The following is a 23,627-nucleotide window of genomic DNA, read 5'->3' on the forward strand; positions in this document are numbered from 1 at the left end:
AAACTCTGTCCTGGAGGGCCCTGTCAGGTAGAGTTTCGCTCCAGCCAGCTCCATCAGACCTGCCTGCAACACACAGCTTCAGGTGTGTTTCTTTGTGCTTGGATCCAAACTCGGCAGGACAAGGAACCTCCAGGATCGAGTTGGGACGCCACTGCTCTAAACCTACCGCTAGGCTTAAGTCAAACCTTACCCGTGAGATGTTTCGTCAAGCCTGTGTTGGAAGCGAGGCTCCGTTTTGCGCATGAAATGTTTGGCACTTATCAAACAGCGGTCCAGCCTTGATCTTTCGACCACCGCAGCCCGGCTAGCTCAGTCGGTAGAGCATGAGACTCTTAACTCAGGGTCGTGGGTTCGAGCCCCACGTTGGGCGTGTCCTTTGGCTCTCTCTGGCCCCTCCCAACGGGTGTCGTTCTCTTGACCTCAATTTGCTGACGCAGGACCAGTGCTGCAGCCGTCCTGTGAGACGCTCCCAGCTTCGAATTCTTTTTTGACCGTTACCCATAGGAGCATGCACCGTCAGTCTCTGTGGCGCAATAGGCTAGCGCGTTCGGCTGTTAACCGAAAGGATGGTGGTTCGAGCCCACCCAGGGACGAAGGAAGCTTTTCGCAGCCATGTCGGCAAGCGCAGAATTTAGTAAACGTGTCTGCTGACGCATGCGTGGAGCAGCGTCCGTAGCCCCTTTTGAGAGTGAACAGCTTGCGAGTCGTCTAGTGTTAAAAGAAGACAAAGGGTGCTGAGTGAATGTTTGCGTCAGCTCAAGTTTGCTGTGGCGTGTACGCGGAGTGTTGGTGTTTTGTTTTCCGGGTGGTGGAGGCCTGTGTGGTCCAGGGAGGTCCTGATCAAATCTCCCTCTTGGAGCGCCACAAAATGCCACCAAAATGGCTTTCCAATCATATGCTGTCGGAGTTTGCAAACTGTATTCACTCAGCGGGACAGAACTCCATACCTGGAATGTTTGATGAGTTGGCTGAACTAGTAGCCTTTCAGGCTGTTGGACAACAGCTCTGCTCCTTCAATCTGTATTCCCCAGCAACAGGCGTGGCTAAAACAAACAGAGAACAGTCTAAGCCAGGGGTGTCCAAACTCTGTCCTGGAGGGCCCCTGTCAGGTAGAGTTTCGGTCCAGCCAGCTCCATCAGACCTGCCTGCAACACACAGCTTCAGGTGTGTTTCTTTGTGCTTGGATCCAAACTCGGCAGGACAAGGAACCTCCAGGATCGAGTTGGGACGCCACTGCTCTAAACCTACCGCTAGGCTTAAGTCCAAACCTTACCCGTGAGATGTTTCGTCAAGCCTGTGTTGGAAGCGAGGCTCCGTTTTGCGCATGAAATGTTCGGCACTTATGAAAACAGCGGTCAGCCTTGATCTTTCGAACACCGCAGCCCGGCTAGCTCAGTCGGTAGAGCATGAGACTCTTAATCTCAGGGTCGTGGGTTCGAGCCCCACGTTGGGCGTGTCCTTTGGCTCTCTCTGGCCCCTCCCAACGGGTGTCGTTCTCTTGACCTCAATTTGCTGACGCAGGACCAGTGCTGCAGCCGTCCTGTGAGACGCTCCCAGCTTTGAATTCTTTTTTGACCGTTACCCATAGGAGCTTGCACCGTCAGTCTCTGTGGCGCAATAGGCTAGCGCGTTCAGCTGTTAACCGAAAGGATGGTGGTTCGAGCCCACCCAGGGACGAAGGAAGCTTTTCGCAGCCATGTCGGCAAGCGCAGAATTTAGTAAACGTGTCTGCTGACGCATGCGTGGATCAGCGTCCGTAGCCCCTTTTGAGAGTGAACAGCTTTGCGAGTCGTCTAGTGTTAAAAGAAGACAAAGGGTGCTGAGTGAATGTTTGCGTCAGCTCAAGTTTGCTGTGGCGTGTACGCGGAGTGTTGGTGTTTTGTTTTCCGGGTGGTGGAGGCCTGTGTGGTCCAGGGAGGTCCTGATCAAATCTCCCTCTTGGAGCGCCACAAAATGCCACCAAAATGGCTTTCCAATCATATGCTGTCGGAGTTTGCAAACTGTATTCACTCAGCGGGACAGAACTCCATACCTGGAATGTTTGATGAGTTGGCTGAACTAGTAGCCTTTCAGGCTGTTGGACAACAGCTCTGCTCCTTCAATCTGTATTCCCCAGCAACAGGCGTGGCTAAAACAAACAGAGAACAGTCTAAGCCAGGGGTGTCCAAACTCTGTCCTGGAGGGCCCCTGTCAGGTAGAGTTTCGGTCCAGCCAGCTCCATCAGACCTGCCTGCAACACACAGCTTCAGGTGTGTTTCTTTGTGCTTGGATCCAAACTCGGCAGGACAAGGAACCTCCAGGATCGAGTTGGGACACCACTGCTCTAAACCTAACGCTAGGCTTAAGTCCAACCTTACCCGTGAGATGTTTCGTCAAGCCTGTGCTGGAAGCGAGGCTCCGTTTTGTGCATGAAATGTTTGGCACTTATCAAAACTGCGGTCAGCCTTGATCTTTCGACCACAGCAGCCCGGCTAGCTCAGTCGGTAGAGCATGAGACTCTTAATCTCAGGGTCGGGGGTTCGAGCCCCACGTTGGGCGTGTCCTTTGGCTCTCTCTGGCCCCTCCCAACGGGTGTCGTTCTCTTGACCTCAATTTGCTGACGCAGGACCAGTGCTGCAGCCAACCTGTGAGACGCGCCCAGCTTCAAATTCTTTTTTGACCGTTACCCATAGGAGCATGCACCGTCAGTCTTTGTGGCGCAATAGGCTAGCGCATTCGGCTGTTAACCGAAAGGATGGTTGTTCGAGCCCACCCAGGGACGAAGGAAGCTTTTCGCAGCCATGTCGACAAGCGCAGAATTTAGCACACGTGTCTGCTGACGCATGCGTGGAGCAGCGTCCGTAGCCCCTTTTGAGAGTGAACAGCTTTCCGAGTCGTCTAGTGTTAAAAGAAGACAAAGGGTGCTGAGTGAATGTTTGCGTCAGCTCAAGTTTGCTGTGGCGTGTACGCGGAGTGTTCGTGTTTTGTTTTCAGGGTGGTGGAGGCCTGTGTGGTCCAAGGAGGTCCTGATCAAATCTCCCTCTTGGAGCGCCACAAAATGCCACCAAATTGGTTTTCCAATCACATGCTGTCGGAGTTTGCAAACTGTATTCACACAGCGGGACAGAACTCCATACCTGGAACGTTTGATGAGTTGGCTGAACTAGTAGCCTTTCAGGCTGTTGGACAAGAGCTCTGCTCGTTCAATCTGTATTCCCCAGCAACAGGCGTGGCTAAAACAAACAGAGAACAGTCTAAGCCAGGGGTGTCCAAACTCTGTCCTGGAGGGCCCCTGTCAGGTAGAGTTTCGCTCCAGCCAGCTCCATCAGACCTGCCTGCAACACACAGCTTCAGGTGTGTTTCTTTGTGCTTGGATCCAAACTCGGCAGGACAAGGAACCTCCAGGATCGAGTTGGGACGCCACTGCTCTAAACCTACCGCTAGGCTTAAGTCCAACCTTACCCGTGAGATGTTTCGTCAAGCCTGTGTTAAAAGCGAGGCTCCGTTTTGCGCATGAAATGTTTGGCACTTATCAAAACAGCGGTCAGCCTTGACCTTTCGACCACCGCAGCCCGGCTAGCTCAGTCGGTAGAGCATGAGACTCTTAATCTCAGGGTCGTGGGTTCGAGCCCCACGTTGGGCGTGTCCTTTGGCTCTCTCTGGCCCCTCCCAACGGGTGTCGTTCTCTTGACCTCAATTTGCTGACGCAGGACCAGTGCTGCAGCCGTCCTGTGAGACGCTCCCAGCTTCGAATTCTTTTTTGACCGTTACCCATAGGAGCATGCACTGTCAGTCTCTGTGGCGCAATAGGCTAGCGCGTTCGGCTGTTAACCGAAAGGATGGTGGTTCGAGCCCACCCAGGGACGAAGGAAGCTTTTCGCAGCCATGTCGGCAAGCGCAGAATTTAGCATGCGTGGAGCAGCATCCGTAGCCCCTTTTGAGAGTGAACAGCTTTGCGAGCCGTCTAGTGTTAAAAGAAGACAAAGGGTGCTGAGTGAATGTTTGCGTCAGCTCAAGTTTGCTGTGGCGTGTACGCGGAGTGTTCGTGTTTTGTTTTCCGGGTGGTGGAGGCCTGTGTGGTCCAGGGAGGTCCTGATCAAATCTCCCTCTTGGAGCGCCACAAAATGCCACCAAATTGGCTTTCCAATCACATGCTGTCGGAGTTTGCAAACTGTATTCACACAGCGGGACAGAACTCCATACCTGGAACGTTTGATGAGTTGGCTGAACTAGTAGCCTTTCAGGCTGTTGGACAAGAGCTCTGCTCGTTCAATCTGTATTCCCCAGCAACAGGCGTGGCTAAAACAAACAGAGAACAGTCTAAGCCAGGGGTGTCCAAACTCTGTCCTGGAGGGCCCCTGTCAGGTAGAGTTTCGCTCCAGCCAGCTCCATCAGACCTGCCTGCAACACACAGCTTCAGGTGTGTTTCTTTGTGCATGGATCCAAACTCGGCAGGACAAGGAACCTCCAGGATCGAGTTGGGACGCCACTGCTCTAAACCTGCCGCTAGGCTTAAGTCCAACCTTACCCGTGAGATGTTTCGTCAAGCCTGTGTTGGAAGCGAGGCTCCGTTTTGCGCATGAAATGTTTGGCACTTATCAAAACAGCAGTCAGCCTTGATCTTTCGACCACCGCAGCCCGGCTAGCTCAGTCGGTAGAGCATGAGACTCTTAATCTCAGGGTCGTGGGTTCGAGCCCCATGTTGGGCGTGTCCTTTGGCTCTCTCTGGCCCCTCCCAACGGGTGTCGTTCTCTTGACCTCAATTTGCTGACACAGGACCAGTGCTGCAGCTGTCCTGTGAGACGCTCCCAGCTTCGAATTCTTTTTTGACCGTTACCCATAGGAGCATGCACCGTCAGTCTCTGTGGCGCAATAGGCTAGCGCGTTCGGCTGTTAACCGAAAGGATGGTGGTTCGAGCCCACCCAGGGATGAAGGAAGCTTTTCGCAGCCATGTCGGCAAGCGCAGAATTTAGTAAACGTGTCTGCTGACGCATGCGTGGAGCAGCGTCCGTAGCCCCTTTTGAGAGTGAACAGCTTTGCGAGTCGTCTAGTGTTAAAAGAAGACAAAGGGTGCTGAGTCAATGTTTGCGTCAGCTCAAGTTTGCTGTGGCGTGTACGCGGAGTGTTCGTGTTTTGTTTTCCGGGTGGTGGAGGGCTGTGTGGTCCAGGGAGGTCCTGATCAAATCTCCCTCTTGGAGCGCCACAAAATGCCACCAAAATCCAATCCAATCATATGCTGTCGGAGTTTTCAAACTGTATTCACACAGCGGGACAGAACTCCATACCTGGAACGTTTGATGAGTTGGCTGAACTAGTAGCCTTTCAGGCTGTTGGACAAGAGCTCTGCTCGTTCAATCTGTATTCCCCAGCAACAGTTAGGGTTAGGCGAGACCCTTATCGGGGCGCGTGCTGTGTTCGGTGTGCACGAGAGAGAGAGCAGCGTATCACGGACAGCGACACTGAACCGAGCTCTCTTCTGCGAAGAGAAAGGCATCTCAAAACACTTGAACATCGAATTTGCTCATTTTTGCTCTTGTGCCGACAAATACATACAAAACATGTCAAAATATCCACCAGCCCCTAATTTAGCTACTGGTTGCTGTAATGTTAATCCAAGAAAATGAAAATCATTCACTGCTCTTGACTGAATTACTTAGTTTTAACAGTCAAACCAAAAAGTATTCCGACACCAGATATAATTTTTTATATATATAGCAAAACTGTAATAATGTAAGAAATGTTGAAGGTGTCTGAATAAATGTAGGTTTGATTGTAGATTTCATTTTTACATTGAAGACTATCCAGTGCTATTTTACTTTTAATTATTTGGTTTCTATACCTTGACACCTACAAACTTGAAAAAAGTTAAACATTGGTGTGAAACAGGCGTAATGTTGTTTGCACCTTGTGCAATGTGGAATTAGTTTACAGCTTTTTCAAGCACTTTGTGATGCATTTTGGAAACAGGAGAGGAGCCCCTTTTCTAATGCACCACCTAGCTTGATAAACCCCTTCTCAAATCAGAATCAGAAAGAGCTTTATTGCCAAGTATGTTTGCGCATACAAGGAATTTGTTTTAGTGACATAAGCTTCAAGTACACAGAGACACCAACACACAGACAAAAAAAAAAAAAAAAAAAAAAAAGGTAGCCAAATAAATAGGTGTATAAACAATTGTGCTATAAATGATAATGGGATAGGATTGAAAAAGATGCAGGGATGTACTAGGATGGAGGGGTAACAAATAAATATAAGGATGTTGCACTTTTGTTTGCATAAGCATAAGTGGGGAACATTTAACTGTTCATGAGGTAGATTGCCTGGGGGAAGAAACTGTTTTTGTGCCTTGCTGTTCTGGTATTTGTGGCTCTGAGACGCCGGCCAGATGGCAAAGGTTCAAAAATGGGGTGACTTGGATGTGAGGGATCCAGAGTGATTTTATGAGCCCTTTTCCTCACTCTGGATGTATACAGTTCTTGAAGGGTGGGCAGGGGAGCACCAATAATCCTTTCAGCAGTCCGAACAGTTCTCTGTAGTCTTCTGATGTCCGATTTTGTTGCTGAGCCAAACCAGACAGTTATAGAAGTACACAGTACAGACTCAATGACGGCTGAGTAGAACTGTTTCCGCAGCTCCTGTGGCAAGTTAAACTTCCTCAGCTGGCGAAGGAAATACAACCTTTGTTGGGCCTTTTTTACAATGGAGTCAATGTGATTGTCCCACTTCAGGTCCTAAGAGATGGTGGTTCCCAGGAATCTGAATGACTCCACTGCAGTCACAGGGCTGTTCATGATGGTGAGTGGGGAAAGTGCAGGGGGGTTTCTCCTGAAGTCCACGATCATCTCCACTGTTTTGAGCGTGTTCAGCTCCAGGTTGTTAAGACTGCACCAGACAACCAGCTGCTCAACCTCTTGTCTGTAAGCAGACTCATCACCGTCCTGGATGAGGCCGATGACTGTAGTGTCATCTGCAAACTTCAGGAGCTTGACAGAGGGGTCTTTAGAGGTGCAGTCGTTGGTGTAAAGGGAGAAGAGCAGAGGGGACAGAACACATCCCTGAGGGGCGCCAGTGTTGGTGGAGCAGCTGTTTGATGTGAATTTCCCCAGTCTCACTAACTGTTGCCTATCTGTCAGAAAGCTGGTGATCCACTGACAGATAGAGCTAGGAACAGAGAGCTGGGTCAGTTTGGTCTGGAGGGTTGTTGGGATGATGGTGTTGAAAGCCGAACTAAAGTCCACAAACAGGATCCTCACATAAGTCCCTGTTTTGTCCAGATGTTGCAGGATGAAGTGCAATCCTATGTTGATTGCATCATCCACGGACCTGTTTGCTCGGTAGGCAAACTGCAGGGGGTCCAGTAAGGGTCCAGTGATGTCCTTCAGATAACCCAGAACCAGTTTTTCAAACGACTTCATGACGACAGACGTTAGAGCCACAGGTCTGTAGTCGTTAAGTCCTGTTATCTTGGGTTTCTTTGGGATGGGGATGATGGTGGAGCGTTTGAAGCAGGAAGGTACTTCACACAACTCCAGGGATCTGTTGAAGATCTGTGAAAAGATGGGGGCCAGCTGGTCAGCACAGATTTTCAGACAGGCTGGTGTAACACCATCTGGGCCTGGTGCTTTTCTTCTTTTGTTCTTCTTGAAGACCTGGCGCACATCATCTTCACAGATTTGAAGAGCAGTAGGTGTGGAACGGGGGATTGCAGGAGGTGTTAATGGTTGTGCAGGGAGATGGTCAGAATGGGTGTTGGGGGTTTCAAATCTGCAATAAAACTCATTCAGGTCGTTAGCAAGCCGTTGATTAGCCTCAGTGCAAGGGGATGGTGTCTTGTAGTTTGTGATGGCCCTCAGTCCTCTCCAAACTGAAGTTGAGTCGTTGGAAGAAAACTGGTCTTCCAACTTTTTAGCGTAGGTCTTTTTAGCCGCTCTGATCTCTTTGTTCAGTGTGTTCCTGGCCTGATTGTACAAGACCCTGTCCCCATTTCTGTAGGCATCCTCTTTGGCCTGATGAAGATGTCTGAGTTTTACTGTAAACCATGGCTTATCGTTGTTGAATGTTAAATAAGTCCTGGTAGGAATGCAAACATCCTCACAGAAACTAATATAGGATGTTACAGTCTCTGTGAGTTCGTCCAGATCGGTGGTAGCAGCTTCAAAAACACTCCAATCAGTGAGGTCAAAACAAGATTGTAAATCCTGCTCCGTTTCGCTGGTCCATCTCTTCACAGTCCTTACTACAGGTTTAGCAGATTTAAGTTTCTGTTTGTAGGATGGTATAAGATGAATCAGACAGTGATCAGAATTTCCCAAAGCTGCTCGTGGAACAGAGTGATATGCGTCCTTTATTGTGGTGTAGCAGTGATCCAATATATTACTGTCTCTGGTGGGACATGTAACATGCTGTCTGTATTTTGGCAGTTCATGGGAGAGATTGGCTTTATTAAAGTCCCCCAGAATGATTAAAACAGAGTCCGGGTGTTGTTGTTCTGTCTCTGTGATCTGATCAGCAAGTTTCTGTAAAGCTGAGCTCACTTGCGCTTGCGGATGGATGTAAACACTAACCAGAATGAACGAGTGAAACTCCCGCGGCGAATAGAACGGCTTGCAGTTGACAAACTGCATTTCTAGATCAGGACAGCACATTTTCTTTAACACAGTTACATCTCTACACCACCGCTCATTGATGTAAAAGCATGTCCCGCCGCCGCGCGATTTCCCCGTGGATTCTGATTCGCGATCCGCTCTGAGCAGCTGAAAGCCCGGCAGATGGAGCGCGCTGTCCGGTATGGCGTCATTCAGCCAGGTTTCCGTGAAACACAGAGCAGCAGAGTGAGAGAAATCCTTATTTGTCCGAGAGAGCAGAAGGAGTTCGTCTGTTTTGTTAGGTAGAGAGCGGAGATTTGCCAGATGGATGCTAGGCAACGGCGTTCGAAATCCGCGCTTCCTGAGTCTGACGAGCGCTCCCGCTCCTTTCCCCCGTCTGCGCATCCTGAAGCGTTTGATCAGCGCCGCCGCTCCTCCGATAACAACGTTCAGTAAAACGTCTGAATAATTTCATCCCTGGTGAAACTGATAGTGTTTGTTAAACAAAAAACAGGAAAAACGAACAAAAACAGTACAAACACTGGAGAGCCAAGCACTGAAGCAGCCATGCGCGGCGCCATCCAGTACCATCGAGTAAAGACTTACTGTTTGTCAATTTTATTTGGGTAACACACATATTCTGAATGCCTTCGGCAGAATTCGAATGAGCCATTTTAATCTAATTTCCAGATCACATTAATTTCCAGATCAGAGATTAATCTAGATTTAAAAAAATGAATCTATGCCCACGATTAATATATATATATATACAGTACAGACCAATTGTTTGGACACACCTTCTCATTCAAAGAGTTTTCTTTATTTTCATGACAATGAAAATTGTAGATTTACACTGAAGGCATCAAAACTATGAATTATATATGGAATTATATACATAACAAAAAAAGTGAGAAACAACTGAAAATATGTCATATTCTAGGTTCTTCAAAGTAACCACCTTTTGCTTTGATTACTGCTTTGCACACTCTTGGCATTCTCTTGATGAGCTTCAAGAGGTAGTCACCTCGAGAGATATAGGTTATTCTGCCAGTGTGACGACTGGGTGAAGGAGAAGCTGGAAACAAGTGAGAGTATGAACAAGGTTTAATTAAAGAAAAAAACAAAACAAACTAGAACACAAAAAATGCTGGGAAGATGATAATCCAAAATGGTGGAAGGAGGTGAGGAATCCAGATGGTGGTGGGGAGTTGGCAGCAGGAGTGGGTGGCACAGGAGCTGTGGGGAATCAAGCCAAAGATAAGTGGTGATGCTTGTGATGGTTGCGATGAGTGGATGAGGTTCCGGGGGAAGACACGGACATGCAGACGCAGAACAACACAAAAGCAAAGCACAGTTACTGACATGAAACAACGCTCTCACAAACACAAGATGTGAGACAAGCCATTATATAGAGGGAGATTTATGAGTGACAGCTGCTGCTGATAACAATTAACGGAGATGCCCACAAACTAATCAGTGCAGATGGCTGGTAACCTAAGTGGCACTGGAGCGGAGAGAGGCCGGTGGCTGACACTGGTAACGAATTGTGAGCATACTCCACCATAGAGAGTTGTTGTCACCAGGAAGAAGGATTCTTGGAGACCAAACATCGCAACGTCCTCTCTAAATCTTGGTTGGCTCGCTCAGACTGCCCGTTACTTTGGGGATGATAACCCGAAGACAAGCTAACTGACGCTTGGACAAAATTGACTGACTGACAGCTGCTGCTGATGCCAATTAACGGAGATGACTAATCAGTGCAGACGCGAAACACACAGACTTCACCACAAAGTGCAAAACCCAGAGATCACGGTTTACCAACCGTGACAGCCAGTCTTTCACACTTAAACGGGTCACAAAACACCTGCATTTAGCTCTTGTTGTGTTTAAATGGGTGTATTATGTGCATTTGTGGTAATATTCTATTTTAAAAAGCTCTTAAACAAGAATAAATTTGTTTTGAGCTTGTGAAACTGTACGCGCTGATAGGAGGTGGTGATTTCAGATAGGCAGCCGCAAATATTTAATTTTCACACAAACAGTTCAAAAACATCCAAATTTAACTCTTGGTGTGTTCTAATTGGTGAATTGTGTGATATCGCTGTAATATTTTATTTTTAATAGCTATAAAACAAGAATAAACTCGTTTTTTTCTGAGCTCGTCATTCCACACGCTCGTGCTCAGAGCGGTGATTCATATCTCTTCTTTCTCACGTATCACTGACCACACATCAATTATTAATGAGCCCTGAACCGGTAATAATCAGATATGTTGGTTTAGCTTTTCAATGTGAATTAAATCTAAGTATTTATTTGTATTTTTAACCAATTTAAAAGTGGAACTAGAGAGTCTCCTCCCTTTCAGTCCGGGAATAAGCGCCTGTAGGGGTGCCATTTCTCTCAGACAATGGAAGCCTCAGAACAAATACTCCAACAGAGGGACAGAGTGAGATGAGATGTCTGACAGTATTTTAATTTTCTGTTATCCATACAGTGTTGTAAAGTCATGAAACTATGCATATTTCCTCAGAATGACTTTTTCACCTGTATGAAAAAATGCTTTGACGTGTTTGGAAGCTGCCATTTAAAAATACAATACAATTAATGATTCCCTTTTTATGGTCATTTCAAAAAATCACCACGGCAAAACCATTCAAGCTACCCAAAATCCATTCACAATTTAAGTTCCTTAAATGTTTTTGCCACATGTAGACAAAGTTTGGTGTGTCAAGTGTACTTCTCCTCTGAGCTGTATGCATTAATTCACAGCTGAATTTTCCCAAAAATCCATATTCAAGTCAAAATAGCCAACAACTTGTTGGTCGTAGCTGATGTCAGTAAATTAGAAAGTTGTCCTTCTTGATAAGACCAATATATGTACTGAGTTTGGTGTCTGTAGCTAAAATTACCCCCCCCCCACACACTTTTGACAAAAGGTGGTGCTATAGAGTGCCTCCTTCACACCCTTTTATGAACTTTTGCCACTATCTAGCTATCATTAATACTGATATGTGTTCTGAGTTTGATGAAATTCTAAGCATGTTATATGCCTCAAAATCACCTGAGAATCAATTCAGTTTGACATGTTGCCACGGCAAGAATATTTTTAGAGATCAATATTTCCCCAGCCGATTTATATTGGCTATGTTTTGACATTATTCTGATGAAGTTGGAAGCAAATCGAGTAAAAATAAGATGCTTAATTCAAAAATTTTTTGGAAAAAGACACACTTCCTGCTGCCAGTGGGTGGCGCTATAACTTTGACTCCTAATAGTCACATATATGTGATCGTCATCAAACAACGAACAAACCGGTGAAGCTTGATCAAACTCAGATAGTGTATGTGGATGTTACTAGACACGTCCTATTTCTCATGCGCTTTTTACATAACTCTAAATAGCTGACTTCCTGTTGGGCGGAGCCTATGACATGCAATACGAAAATTGTTCGGCACAATAAGATCTATATTTGTACTGAGTTTCATATTAATATGTGCAAGTATGTGTGAGCTATACATCAACATTTCTGACTGTGTTCCAGGAGGCGGCTCTACAGCCGTGCCACGCCCAGGTTTCAGCCTCTGCGGGCTGCTAAAGGCCACAGATTCCAAGGTGTGCGCAAATTTTCAAGAGCTTTTGAGCATGTTGAGGGCCCAAAAAGCCCCCAAAACTTTGAAGAAAAATATGAATACTAAACCCTAAACCTCCAGGCTTGAGCCCTAATAATCCAATAGGCCTCTCGCCCTTTGGGGTTGAGCCCTAATAATTCTTAGGAGAACAAGAGGGCCCAAGCCAATAATAATTTAAAGCTAAGCATAAGGCAAGGTTGGGCTTTCTCATTCGGGAGAAATACAAACGTTTCCATATTCATGATGTTGCCCATTTGAAGTCTAACTAGTATTCATGAGGTAAATAGGCTGGTAGTTTGAAAAATCAAGAATAATTACAGAGTTAATACTAATTATTGTTAAATGCTGGACTGTTTCCATTTCACTCTGCATATTGAACCTGAAGATTTTTTTTAAACCAAGAATGAACCGAAATAAAAACATTTAGCTTATATATATGTACATAGTGCTTATATTTATTTACTCTTTAATAAAAATAGCATGCATATGATCCTTTGTGTAAAGGTCTTCTTTTAATTTTTGTTTAGTAGACTGTAGCATAAGACTATCCTACATTTTGAAATTAACAAATTGTAAAAAAATTTATGTTTTTTTATGTTACTATGTTATATCATAATGTTATTGTTGTTTTACTACCTTCTTTTATCTCAATCATTCCCTTTGCACCACCTGGCGGTAGTTTCACGAATTATTTTAACACACAACTGAATTACAGTTACCGCCGCAGCGGTAATGCCCAATTATGCTGTCCACACTACATATATTTCACTTAGCCTAAATCATATTGAAAGATTAATTAAACGAAAGAAAAAGTGTGCTTTTTCATTGTGTCATTGTGACACTTTCCAAAGTTTCGCAACTAAGGAAAAAGTGTGCTTTTTCATTGTGTCATTGTGACACTTTCCAAAGTTTCGAAACTAAAGAAAAAGTGTGCTTTTCCATTGTGTCATTGTGACACTTTTTTGTGACAAGTTTTCAAAAAGGAAAACAAAACTGCAGACAGCTTTTAATAATGTCTTGCTTCTATAACCAATCAGCTTTTTGGCATGACCATCACGCTGACACAACATCATTTTGCTTTATTAAAGCCTGTACATTAACAAAATAAAATGGAGTTAAAGAAAAATTTTTAAAAAGTTAGACTGCTCCGTTGTACAACATGTTGCGTTCAGCGTGACCACGCCTCACTGAGCTGATACAGCTGATTTGAAGGATGATGTTTTATGTAGATAAAAGTACAAACACTATATAATAAATAATATTTTAGAATCCAGATACATCAGGAATATGGAAACATTTGGATTCGTGCTGGATGAGAGATGCAGGCATCAGCTTCAGCTTAAATTAGCTAATATGTTTTTGGATTGAACCTAGCCTAAACTTGTTTTGTTTTCGAGTGAAACTAATAGCCTTCATTATTTCATAAAGTAATAGGGCTTATGTCACAGGCCGGAGCGGACCACCAATTCAACGGGTCTCGCTCCTCCCTCTAACTTCCACCTCGAGGAGGTCCCACAACACCCCAATGAATGGACGGACAACCAAGATTAAAATGTAACAATTTTATTTGTTTAAAAGTTTGGGGAAAGGGGTAAGGAAACTTTAAAACTAATGATGACTCGAACTATTCTTTATCCACAAATACGGATTCCAGTCTCAAGAACACTCCTCTTCAGCCCTTCCTCGACAACGCTCCACTTCAGCCCTTAATTTCCCGCCGACTCCACTCCAGGTAAGTTTAAAGCAAGAGCTAGGCAGTTGACGTGCAGGGGTTCTAGCTCTCAGGTAAATACAGAGTTCAATACACAGGTGAGTATTCACAGGGCTAAGCTGTTAGCGTGCAGGGGTTCTAGCTCTCAAGTAAGTACAGTGTTCCATACACAGGTGAGTATTCACAGGGCTAAGCTGTTAGCGTGCAGGGGTTCTAGCTCTCAAGTAAGTACAGTGTTCCATACACAGGTAAGTATTCAAAGGGCTGGGCTGTTAGCGTGCAGGGGTTCTAGCTCTCAAGTAAGTACAGTGTTCAATACACAGGTGGGTATTCACAGGGCTGGGCTGTTAGCGTGCAGGGGTTCTAGCTCTCAGGTAAGTACAGTGTTCGATACACAGGTAAGTATTCACAGGGCTGGGCTGTTAGCGTGCAGGGGTTCTAGCTCTCAGGTAAATACAGTGTTCGATACACAGGTGGGTATTCACAGGGCTGGGCTGTTAGCGTGCAGGGGTTCTAGCTCTCAGGTAAGTACAGTGTTCGATACACAGGTAAGTATTCACAGGGCTGAGCTGTTAGCGTGCAGGGGTTCTAGCTCTCAATGTAAGTACAGTGTTCCATACACAGGTGGGTATTCACAGGGCTGGGCTGTTAACGTGCAGGAGTTCTAGCTCTCAAGTAAGTACAGTGTTCAATACACAGGTGAGTATTCACGGGGCTGGGCTGTTAATGCGCTACTCACCACTGAAGATATTCAGAGGTCTGTATTCCAAGCAGATACGGGTTTAGTCGATGACTGACGGCTGGTGGGCCTTACAGGTGAAACTGCAAACAATACTGGGCTTCCCGCCCAGCTTGACAAGGGGGCACACGGGGGAGGATCGGCTGTTGTCCTTCGCTTCCCTCGTCAAATAAACAGCACAGACGACACACACAAGGCCGGTGGTTGCCGACAGGGCCAAGGACACAACATCACATGGACAAAAAAAGGATAAGGCTTTGATTTAAAAGCTTACAGGGATTGCTGCGTGGGCAACGACATCCAACCTCCTCCAGAGGCGCCTCCAACACGTCCGAGCTCCAGCTTACTTAAGGTAAAGACTGTGGTTGCCACCAATACACTACTCCTCTCCGTCAGGCCTCTTCCTACGACCAGGGACACAACCACGGACAAACACCACACACCACAAAGGCACTACAATTCTTCTCGTGTGTACACTTCAATATAGCAGCACTCACCACACTCCACACACTCAGTGAAAGAAGATCGGTGGTGTATTCCCGTTTCGGGCTCAGAGTCCTGACAGGGCGGGTCAGATGGACAAAGGCAGGAGGGCAGACCACAGCAGGCAGATATATCGTACACCGGAGTCTCTCCGTCTTTCCCAGCGATCTCCAACGCAAGGCACTACTATCAACACAGTGCACAGTGTTGTCCTCTCCCAACACGAATTCAATGATCTCCTTCACTCAGGGGCCTTCCAAACGTAGGATCGCTCCTTCAACTCAATCCACAATAAGAGGTAAACACAACATACAAAAGGTCGATCACTTAACTTCCTCCGCACTTCCAATATCCATTTTCCTTGGATTCTCCGTTGCAGCCCGTAAATCGCAACATCCACGCCACACCAGCCACTTCCGTATCCCGTGGAACAACAGCAGAACAAAAAACCTCCTCCTGTTCATAAACCAGCCCCTTTTATATCACTGCATCCTTCCCGATCCTCCAATCGGTATCCAACACGTCCTCTTCCCACACCTGACATGTATTTTGGATAATTTCCCCGCCTTGGGCCAACCGGAACAGAACTTATGTTTCACTTAAATTGGTCCGGGCGGAAATATTTCCCACACTACAGTTCCGCCCGGATTAGTCACCCAGTGACACTTATAAAATGCAATGTCGCAACTTTAGTTTTTTTTTTCACTTTCAAATCACAATCTTTCATCCTTTCATCCATGTTTTTTTTTTACAATGCAGCAAATATTTTTAAATATCTTTAAAAAACTTTGATGTCTTTAAAGTGTTAATAGATTTTTTTTTTTTAGTAGCCTACATTTATGGGATTAGAATCCCATGTACATTTGGCCAAAATCTAGAAAAGATGACTAACCACAGCGAGTTATTGACTGACGTTAGATCTCTATTTTTTTCTTTTTGAGTAAATAAAATTCTGTTCTTTATTATTATTATTACATTACTATTATTGTAGGGAGTTTAAGGTTAAAATTAATGTTCTATTACTTTAAATAAGATATAAAGGTAATATCGCGAGAACAGAGACCCGCGATTAGAATCGTGGGAGAGAATAGTCTTGCGCACAGTTAAGAGAGGTAGATAGAGAGAGAGAGAGAGAGAGAGATGACGCACACTGTGTAATCAGATGTGGCTAATTCCTAATGTTCACCTCTTCATGTTTAATAAATCAAGTATTATGATCTGCCGAGCTCCTTGGCGGTGTCCTTCTTCCAACAAAGCCTACGAGCAAGCGCACGGTAAGAACTGTAAAGCCTGCAAATAGAAACGGTGTGCGTTACATTATTATTAGGCAAATTATAGACACATAATATTGCTTTTAACAAATTATGTTATTAGCCGGTATTTTTTCCACCCAAACCAGTTTCGGAACGGTAATAATTCAGAGGAACGCAGGAACAGAAACATTAAAATATTGATTCTGCTCTGAGTGAACCAATTGCATTTTCTTTTCGTTTTCAAGCCCTGATTGAAATAAATATAAGAATCTCTGGAGAACTGTCATTTTAATACAGTTCACACTACCAGCCAGGGTTAGAAGAAGAATCCTCCATTTTTGAATATCAGATTTAAGTTTAATCAAAAGAGGAGTAAAGTTATTGACAAATTGTCTTTTAAAGTTATGTGCAGTATTGATGGCCAGATATTTAAACCCAGATCTTGCCAAGCAAAAGGGGAGCGCAGAATCAGGCATTTGTGTTAACAGGCATGCATTCACTTTTAGAGATATTTAATTTATAGCCTGAGAAAGTCCTACAATTGTGCAAGATTTTGAAATTATCAATGATGTATGTAAAGGATCTGGGCCCGGTTCCCAAAAACGTTCTTATCGCTAAGTAGTTCTTAACCTATTCCTTAACCTCTCTCTTAACCTTATGGCACGATTCCCGACACGTTCGTACGCTAAGTATATCTTCTGTAAGTCATACTTTCGTAAGGTCGGTCTGGACCATTCGTAAGCTCTCTCTTAGCGTTGTTTGAGCTCAAGACGCTGTACTGTACAGCAGTCTTTAGAAATCAGCGCAGCGAAGTACCAGTCAAACTATGGTATGTTGACAATGTTTTGGCTCAACAATGATTATGTTATTTTTTAAGACTCATAATAAATTATGTTCGCAATGGATACAGGCCTAATTATGAAGTTGACTTTATGTGGTGGTAGTTAGCCTAGGCTTTTTCGTAATGTAATTAAAGCGAATTGACAATCAATTTTTTGATAATTAAAATCTGGCAAACAATTTGTCTCTAAATGGCTAAGATCTATAAATTGCATGGTGGTGTCCAGTAAGCGACCAACTATGGCAGCGATCCAACATTTCCTTGTATTGAAGACGGAGCCAGACGCGGAGCCGTTTAGTCCATGTCAGTTTTTTTATTCGGCAAAACTTAAGCCCTTTTGACATTTTTCCTGACGTGGCTATATAAAAAAAAAAATCGCCTCCCAAGACAGCTCATTATGGAGCTGCTGGACCTTCTCAGACCTGCGCTTGCCAGGCTAACGCAGCGGAATTTTGCTTTAAGCTCCGAAGCACAGCGCTACTTTTTTTTTCTTTCTTTCTTTTTTTTTTTCTTTTTGCCTACAGAGAGAGTTCATTGAGGTCGTGCAAGAGGGCTACGACCTAATCAAGGCCTCGGTGTGGAGGTGCGTTCACACTGTCACCAACGCCCTTCTGCGCCATGCCGGGGATTACATCCTGGTGGATGGCACACTCATCCCAATCACCAATCCATCAGTGATTGATCATGCATACATATCGTGAAAGGGAGACGTGGCCATAAACGTGTAGGTTACAGTGGACCATATGGGTGTGATCTCCGACCTGGTGGCAATGTCCAGCAAAACTTCAAGTTACTCTGACGAAAGGCTTGGTGCCCTTTTTTACGTTGCTTCCCCCGCATATTTTGTATTTAACTCTGTCTCTCTCTGTTCATTGTAGATAGGTTGCTTTTTATTGAAAACATTAACCAATGGCAATCAATACCGCATTAAACAGAAGTAACTGCAGCTGCTTGCCCATGAATTCTGATTGTAAAGTATCTTACCATTAATGTAAAAGTGTATTACATAATTTTTTGTAATTAAACCCATGTCAAGAAGCGGCACGAGTGGCACAACTACGGGGTGGATGATTAGCGAGGTATACCCGGTTCGTCTAATTGTCACAACATATCGTGTGAACATTTTACTGACCATTTGATAATTCAATTTATAGTCTATATTTTACTGATAACTTAAACTATGTTAAAATAAATGTTACTGTAATAATTTGAGGAATGTTTCATTTGCATTGAGCGTGTTGTCTTTCTTAACGCTGTATTGCACCCTCTCGTGAAGTGGAAAATCGATTCATGAGCAATCGATGCCAACTAATTCAACACCCTCACTTTGGACAGCGCTCTTGTAACGTCGGACGTAAGAGGCAGCGTGCTAAGAAGCTTCCTAAGTGACACATCGGGGAACACACTTAGGAACATAAACAACTTTGGTAAGATATATCTTTCGAGGTCTTCTTAGCACGCTAAGAGTGAGCATTATCAGGAAACCAGGCCCTGATAGGTAAAGAAGCAAGTAATCAGCATATAATGAGAGCTTATGTTCAACAACCCATCTGCTTATACCATGAAAAGAAGGTGTGGATTTTAATATCAGAAAGAGGTTGAGCAATTGTAAACAGAAGGGGGCTTAATGGGCACCCCTGCCGAGTGCCCCTTGATAGAGAAATATTTTTGGATCCCCATTTAGTAGTAACCACTGAAGCAACTGGAGAAGTATACAGAAGACAGATCCACTCTATAAATCTGGGGCCAAATCCAAACTTATACATAGTAAAAAAATAGGGTTTTGAACTATTAGCAAAACAGCAAAGCTAATGCTTTTCACATAACTTAAGTAATTGTTTGATACATTGTAATGTTACATTGTGATATAGCCTGGTGCGTTGGTCCCTTAGATCGGACTGCTTTCTAACTTCAAACAAACTACTCCAGAGTTGTTTTCAAGTGAGCTGAGACAAACTCACTCAAAAAATTGAAAGTGATGTGACCCATACTCAGAATTTGTGCTCTGCATTTAACCCATCCAAAGTGCACACACACACAGCAGTGAACATACACTGAGCAGTGGGCAGCCATTTATGCTGCGGCACCCAGGGAGCAGTCAGGGTTCGGTGCCTTGCTCAAGGGCACCTCAATCATGGTATTGCTGGTCCGAAACTCAAACCCACAACCTTAGGGTTAGGAGACAGACTCCCTAACCACTAGGCCATTGAAACAACTGGCCAGGTGTGAAAGCACCCTAAGTGAATGTATCGCGTTTGTGCCAAATTCTTATAATAAAGCAAAAACAAACACCCTTCTTCGATCTAGCAGTCTGAAGCATCTATCATAGCAAATCAATACATGCTGTTGTGAATAATTAAGCAAAGCATCTTCTCATAGGATGAGAATTTGCAGTCTCATTAATAATTTAGTATATATTGAAGTGTCATCAATGTACTATAGTCCATTGCCACGTCACAAATTGTGACGTGAACACAATGAAGATTTTAAACCTGGAAGATGAAAATAGCACAAAAATAGCTTAAGATTTACCAGTTATCTCCAACAGTTAGGACAGTTGAATGCTAATGTTGTCTGCTATAATGTGCAAAACAAACACCTTTACTGAAATCTCAGAAAAAGTAGTCTGGGATTTCATGACCCTTTAAAGAAACCCTACAGTGAAATAAAGGGGAACTAGATTGGCTGTACTCCTCAAATAGCAAAATAGTAAAACCAACATGACAAAGAATCGTGATAAAATTATGTTTTTGCCATATCATCACACATAACTTGTGCTACAAATGTTTGGTCTGTGCTACAAAACTTTTAACCTCTGTAGCACCAGTGCCATGTGCAAAAAAAGTTAATTTACAGCCCTGTTATTATGAGCATATTCTAATTTGTTAGGCTTCCAATAGGGCTGCATGCTTATGACAAACAAAATAAATAAATAAAAGAAAAATCCTAAAAATAACATTTTTTAGAAAAAATTTTGAAAAATCCATCTTAAAGCACACAGAAAAACATAAGTGGACTATGAGCGATTAATTTCCACTTAAAACGATTACATAATTTTTGCATCCATAATTGTAATCGCAATTAGAAATTTGATTTATTGTGCAGCCTTAGCTAATAAATTCATCAGTGTAAGTGAGATAGACTGAGAAACTATATGTCACGCTGTCTCGTCTCTGTTTTCCTGAGTCTCCACTAGTGGTCTCACTTCCCCATAGGCACCTCACCGCAGGCACTACAATTCCCACAAAGCCTTGTCCCTTCATCACAGTAATTGCACTCCTGTTAATTGCACTCAGGTGTCTTCACTTGATAATCATTACACTGCCTATATTAATCGGTCTGTTTCTGTTTGTTTTCATGGAATCCTTTCTTTCCATCACCCAGTTTCCTTGCCTTCCGAGTTTCAAGTTCTATATTCCTGTTCCTATCCCTATTTGTTTGTTTGTTTGTTTGTTTGGATGATTGATTTTGGTTTTTACCCCTGATTGTTGGATTCTGATTTGGATTACCCATTAAACTCGCACTGTGTTTGGATCTCTCGTCTCCTGTGTTTCCCTGGGTTCCCGAACGTAACTCTATATCACAACTAAAAAGAGGGTTGAGACTTGTATTTCAGATTGTTAAATAGTTCTTGAATGTTATTGAATGTCATGCTCAAAAATAATGGGACCCCTGAGTTTATGAGAGAACACAAAAATTATCATAATAATTAAATAATTATCATGATAAATCATAATAAAAATCTTTGTCTACTTGCACACTTTAGCCAAAAAGAAATGAGAAAATAGGTCAGATAAGTGGGTAAGTAAGAAATACAAAAACCATGCGGTACTGGAACTACCCCTAACTTACTTGGGTATAGCTATTCAGCAAAGGAAACATGACAAACTGACAGTAAACATAAAGAACACTTTTTTACATTTTACCACATTTTCACTATTAAAGTAAGAAACCTTTTAAAAAAGCTTATCTCTGGCAATAGAAAAAATATATTTATTCGGATGAGATCATAACTTTATTTTGGTGTTATGTGTCAAAGTATTAATTTTTCTCTCTCTGCATTGAAAAGTAGTGCTGCGATAGATGTTTCAAATGTCCTCAATGACTCAAGAGTTTTCTAACTCTGAGTCATTCAAGCAAGCAGCATTTTACTCCCCTACATCATCTTCCGTGTCTTCGTCATCCTCCTCCTCCTCGTCTTCTGATTATCAGAGAAAGAAAGTAAAAAAGCACAACAAGTACAAGAAAAAAAAATAACCAGAAGGCGAAGAAGAAAAAAAGAGAAAATAAGGAAGGAAAGAAACTTTGTAAAGACAGGTAAGTAGAGTCCATTTTGATCATCTTTAGCTGAGCAGTTGATTGGTGGCTAAAACAGACATAAGAGTTTAGTGGGGATAAATCTTTATTCAAGGGGACAGTGTAGATGTGTAGACAGTGTCATGTACAACCTCCTTATGGAGAGCCTGCAATACACAAGATAAGAGACAAAAAATAGTAGTGTTATTGTAATTATTAGACCTTTGATACAACTGGTGTTTTTGTTTGTTTGTTTTTTGCAGCTGTAAATCCAAATCAGGTTGTGAAAAGATACAAAAAGATCTTACGTCAGTTCAGGCATTGGAAGAACTTGAGGTCTTCCTACAAGGCTGCCGGAGTGGACAGAAACACAGTGGTCTCCAGTGCTGCCATTGCAGCAGAACTTGCCATTGTGTCATAAACAAAGTATGAAGAACTCCTACAAGCCTACTCCAGAGGGCAGAAGCTGCAGACCTTTATCCAGAAGTGTTCAGATGCCTTAAGCAATGACCCAGCACTTTTGTTAGAGGTTGATCATTTGAAAAAGGATGGAAAGCTTCTCCCCATGATTAAGAGAAAGTAAAAAGTAGGGTGATGTGCCAGGTTGGCAACGTCATAGGCATTAATACATGTTTAGGAGGAACATATTCTCCTTAAAGTGTTGAGATTGTGGTAAGTGTTATCAAAGTTACCTTTTGTCATGTGGAGATTACAGTTACGGGTTATTTGTGTGTTTGTCAAAATTTGTTATAAGTTACATTTAATAAAAATTATGCTATTGTTTTGAATGCATTTTTTAAAAAAAAATTTATTCTGCAGTCACATTTAAGCATTATTTCCTCATATTTGGACACTGTTAAATAATGATTGTTTTGCAGCTTATAGTAATCAGATGATTTGCCTACTTACACATTTCTGTTGCAACAAGTGAGGAATAGCAGAATTGGATTTTCACATGTAGGCTACATTTGTTGTAGTAATTATGGGATGCAGAAAGGGTTGTAATTGCCTTGTATACACATACAGATAATTTGTAACAGTTAAAGATCTACGAATGATGTGTAACACATTTACAAGTGATGAATAGTTTACACTTTAGATTAGAGGATGCAGAAAGGGTTGTAAATGATTTATTAATGCATTTACACATCATCTATAACAGGTGTTGAACACTGTAGTGTGTACTGCAGTGTAAGTGCTGACTGGTGAGGGAACAGAGAGCTGTCTTCTCTGAAACACATGGAGTCTATAACCACTGCGCATCTGATTTGAGCTTCAGTGGAAGGTAAAACCAGTTCACATCATCCCACACAGAACACAAGTCTGCACTGATGAGTAAAAGGACTTAACGCATTGCGATCCCCTGACTTAAGTCATTTTAAAATGTTTATTCATTTGACAACTAGTAATTTATTATTTTTAAAAAATAATAGCTTTAGCATGGGTTTTAACCAACCAGCTTACAACTTTAACTATGCATGAAAACATGATATACTTATCGTCTACTAATGTTTTGATCATCATTTGTTCATGATTAACAATTGTTTATTGAGATAATGGTACATTGACATTTTATTGATTAATAATATTTTAACTAGCAACTTAGTAACCATTTACTAAGGATCTGTTTGATCCTTTTATGATAAGCTATTTTTATAGTCAGGTATAGTTATAGTCGTTTTGTAAATTATTAGTTGTAAATAATTTATTACTGAATCTACAAAGCATTAAAAAAGTAACAATTTATTGAACATTTATGATACGTAGTCATGTTTTGTAAACGATTAGTTAATCGTTATCTTATTCCTCGCAAATTACTTATAACTGAATCCACAAAACATAAATAAATAATTTACATATCACTTAGAATCAGAATCAGAATCAGAATGAGCTTTATTGCCAGGTATGTTTACACATACGAGGAATTTGTTTTCGTGACAGAAGCTCCGCAGTACAACAGAATGACAGAGACAGAACATAAAACACATAATAAAAGAATAAAAAATACAAATATGTAGACAGTGAATGACAATATTCAAATGACAATTGTAGGCAGGTATATTACAAAGTGAAGTTATGTATGTACATATATATTGTGTGCAAAATTTAA

General features: G+C 43.0%; 1 protein-coding gene and 9 non-coding genes across 10 annotated transcripts; all 10 read left to right on the forward strand.

The window, feature by feature from the left end:
* Window positions 1-519: 519 nt before the first annotated feature.
* On the forward strand, window positions 520-593 carry trnan-guu (transfer RNA asparagine (anticodon GUU)). The gene has a single exon. It is a non-coding gene; the product is annotated as a tRNA-Asn (tRNA).
* A 788-nt stretch (window positions 594-1,381) lies between these two features.
* On the forward strand, window positions 1,382-1,454 carry trnak-cuu (transfer RNA lysine (anticodon CUU)). The gene has a single exon. It is a non-coding gene; the product is annotated as a tRNA-Lys (tRNA).
* Window positions 1,455-1,603: 149 nt separating this feature from the next.
* Window positions 1,604-1,677, forward strand: trnan-guu (transfer RNA asparagine (anticodon GUU)). Its single transcript has one exon. It is a non-coding gene; the product is annotated as a tRNA-Asn (tRNA).
* A 788-nt stretch (window positions 1,678-2,465) lies between these two features.
* On the forward strand, window positions 2,466-2,538 carry trnak-cuu (transfer RNA lysine (anticodon CUU)). The gene has a single exon. It is a non-coding gene; the product is annotated as a tRNA-Lys (tRNA).
* A 149-nt stretch (window positions 2,539-2,687) lies between these two features.
* On the forward strand, window positions 2,688-2,761 carry trnan-guu (transfer RNA asparagine (anticodon GUU)). Its single transcript has one exon. It is a non-coding gene; the product is annotated as a tRNA-Asn (tRNA).
* A 788-nt stretch (window positions 2,762-3,549) lies between these two features.
* On the forward strand, window positions 3,550-3,622 carry trnak-cuu (transfer RNA lysine (anticodon CUU)). Its single transcript has one exon. It is a non-coding gene; the product is annotated as a tRNA-Lys (tRNA).
* Window positions 3,623-3,771: 149 nt separating this feature from the next.
* trnan-guu (transfer RNA asparagine (anticodon GUU)) lies at window positions 3,772-3,845 on the forward strand. The gene has a single exon. It is a non-coding gene; the product is annotated as a tRNA-Asn (tRNA).
* A 770-nt stretch (window positions 3,846-4,615) lies between these two features.
* trnak-cuu (transfer RNA lysine (anticodon CUU)) lies at window positions 4,616-4,688 on the forward strand. The gene has a single exon. It is a non-coding gene; the product is annotated as a tRNA-Lys (tRNA).
* Window positions 4,689-4,837: 149 nt separating this feature from the next.
* Window positions 4,838-4,911, forward strand: trnan-guu (transfer RNA asparagine (anticodon GUU)). The gene has a single exon. It is a non-coding gene; the product is annotated as a tRNA-Asn (tRNA).
* A 16,411-nt stretch (window positions 4,912-21,322) lies between these two features.
* Window positions 21,323-22,183, forward strand: LOC113047370 (coiled-coil domain-containing protein 106-like). The gene is made up of 3 exons (XM_026208728.1): window positions 21,323-21,445; window positions 21,487-21,538; window positions 21,781-22,183. The coding sequence occupies exons 1-3, from the start codon at window positions 21,323-21,325 to the stop codon at window positions 21,936-21,938; spliced, it is 333 nt and encodes a 110-aa protein (XP_026064513.1). The 3' UTR covers window positions 21,939-22,183.
* Window positions 22,184-23,627: the final 1,444 nt, after the last annotated feature.

This window comes from Carassius auratus, chromosome 28 (assembly GCF_003368295.1).
Source record: "Carassius auratus strain Wakin chromosome 28, ASM336829v1, whole genome shotgun sequence".
Taxonomy (NCBI): domain Eukaryota; kingdom Metazoa; phylum Chordata; class Actinopteri; order Cypriniformes; family Cyprinidae; genus Carassius; species Carassius auratus.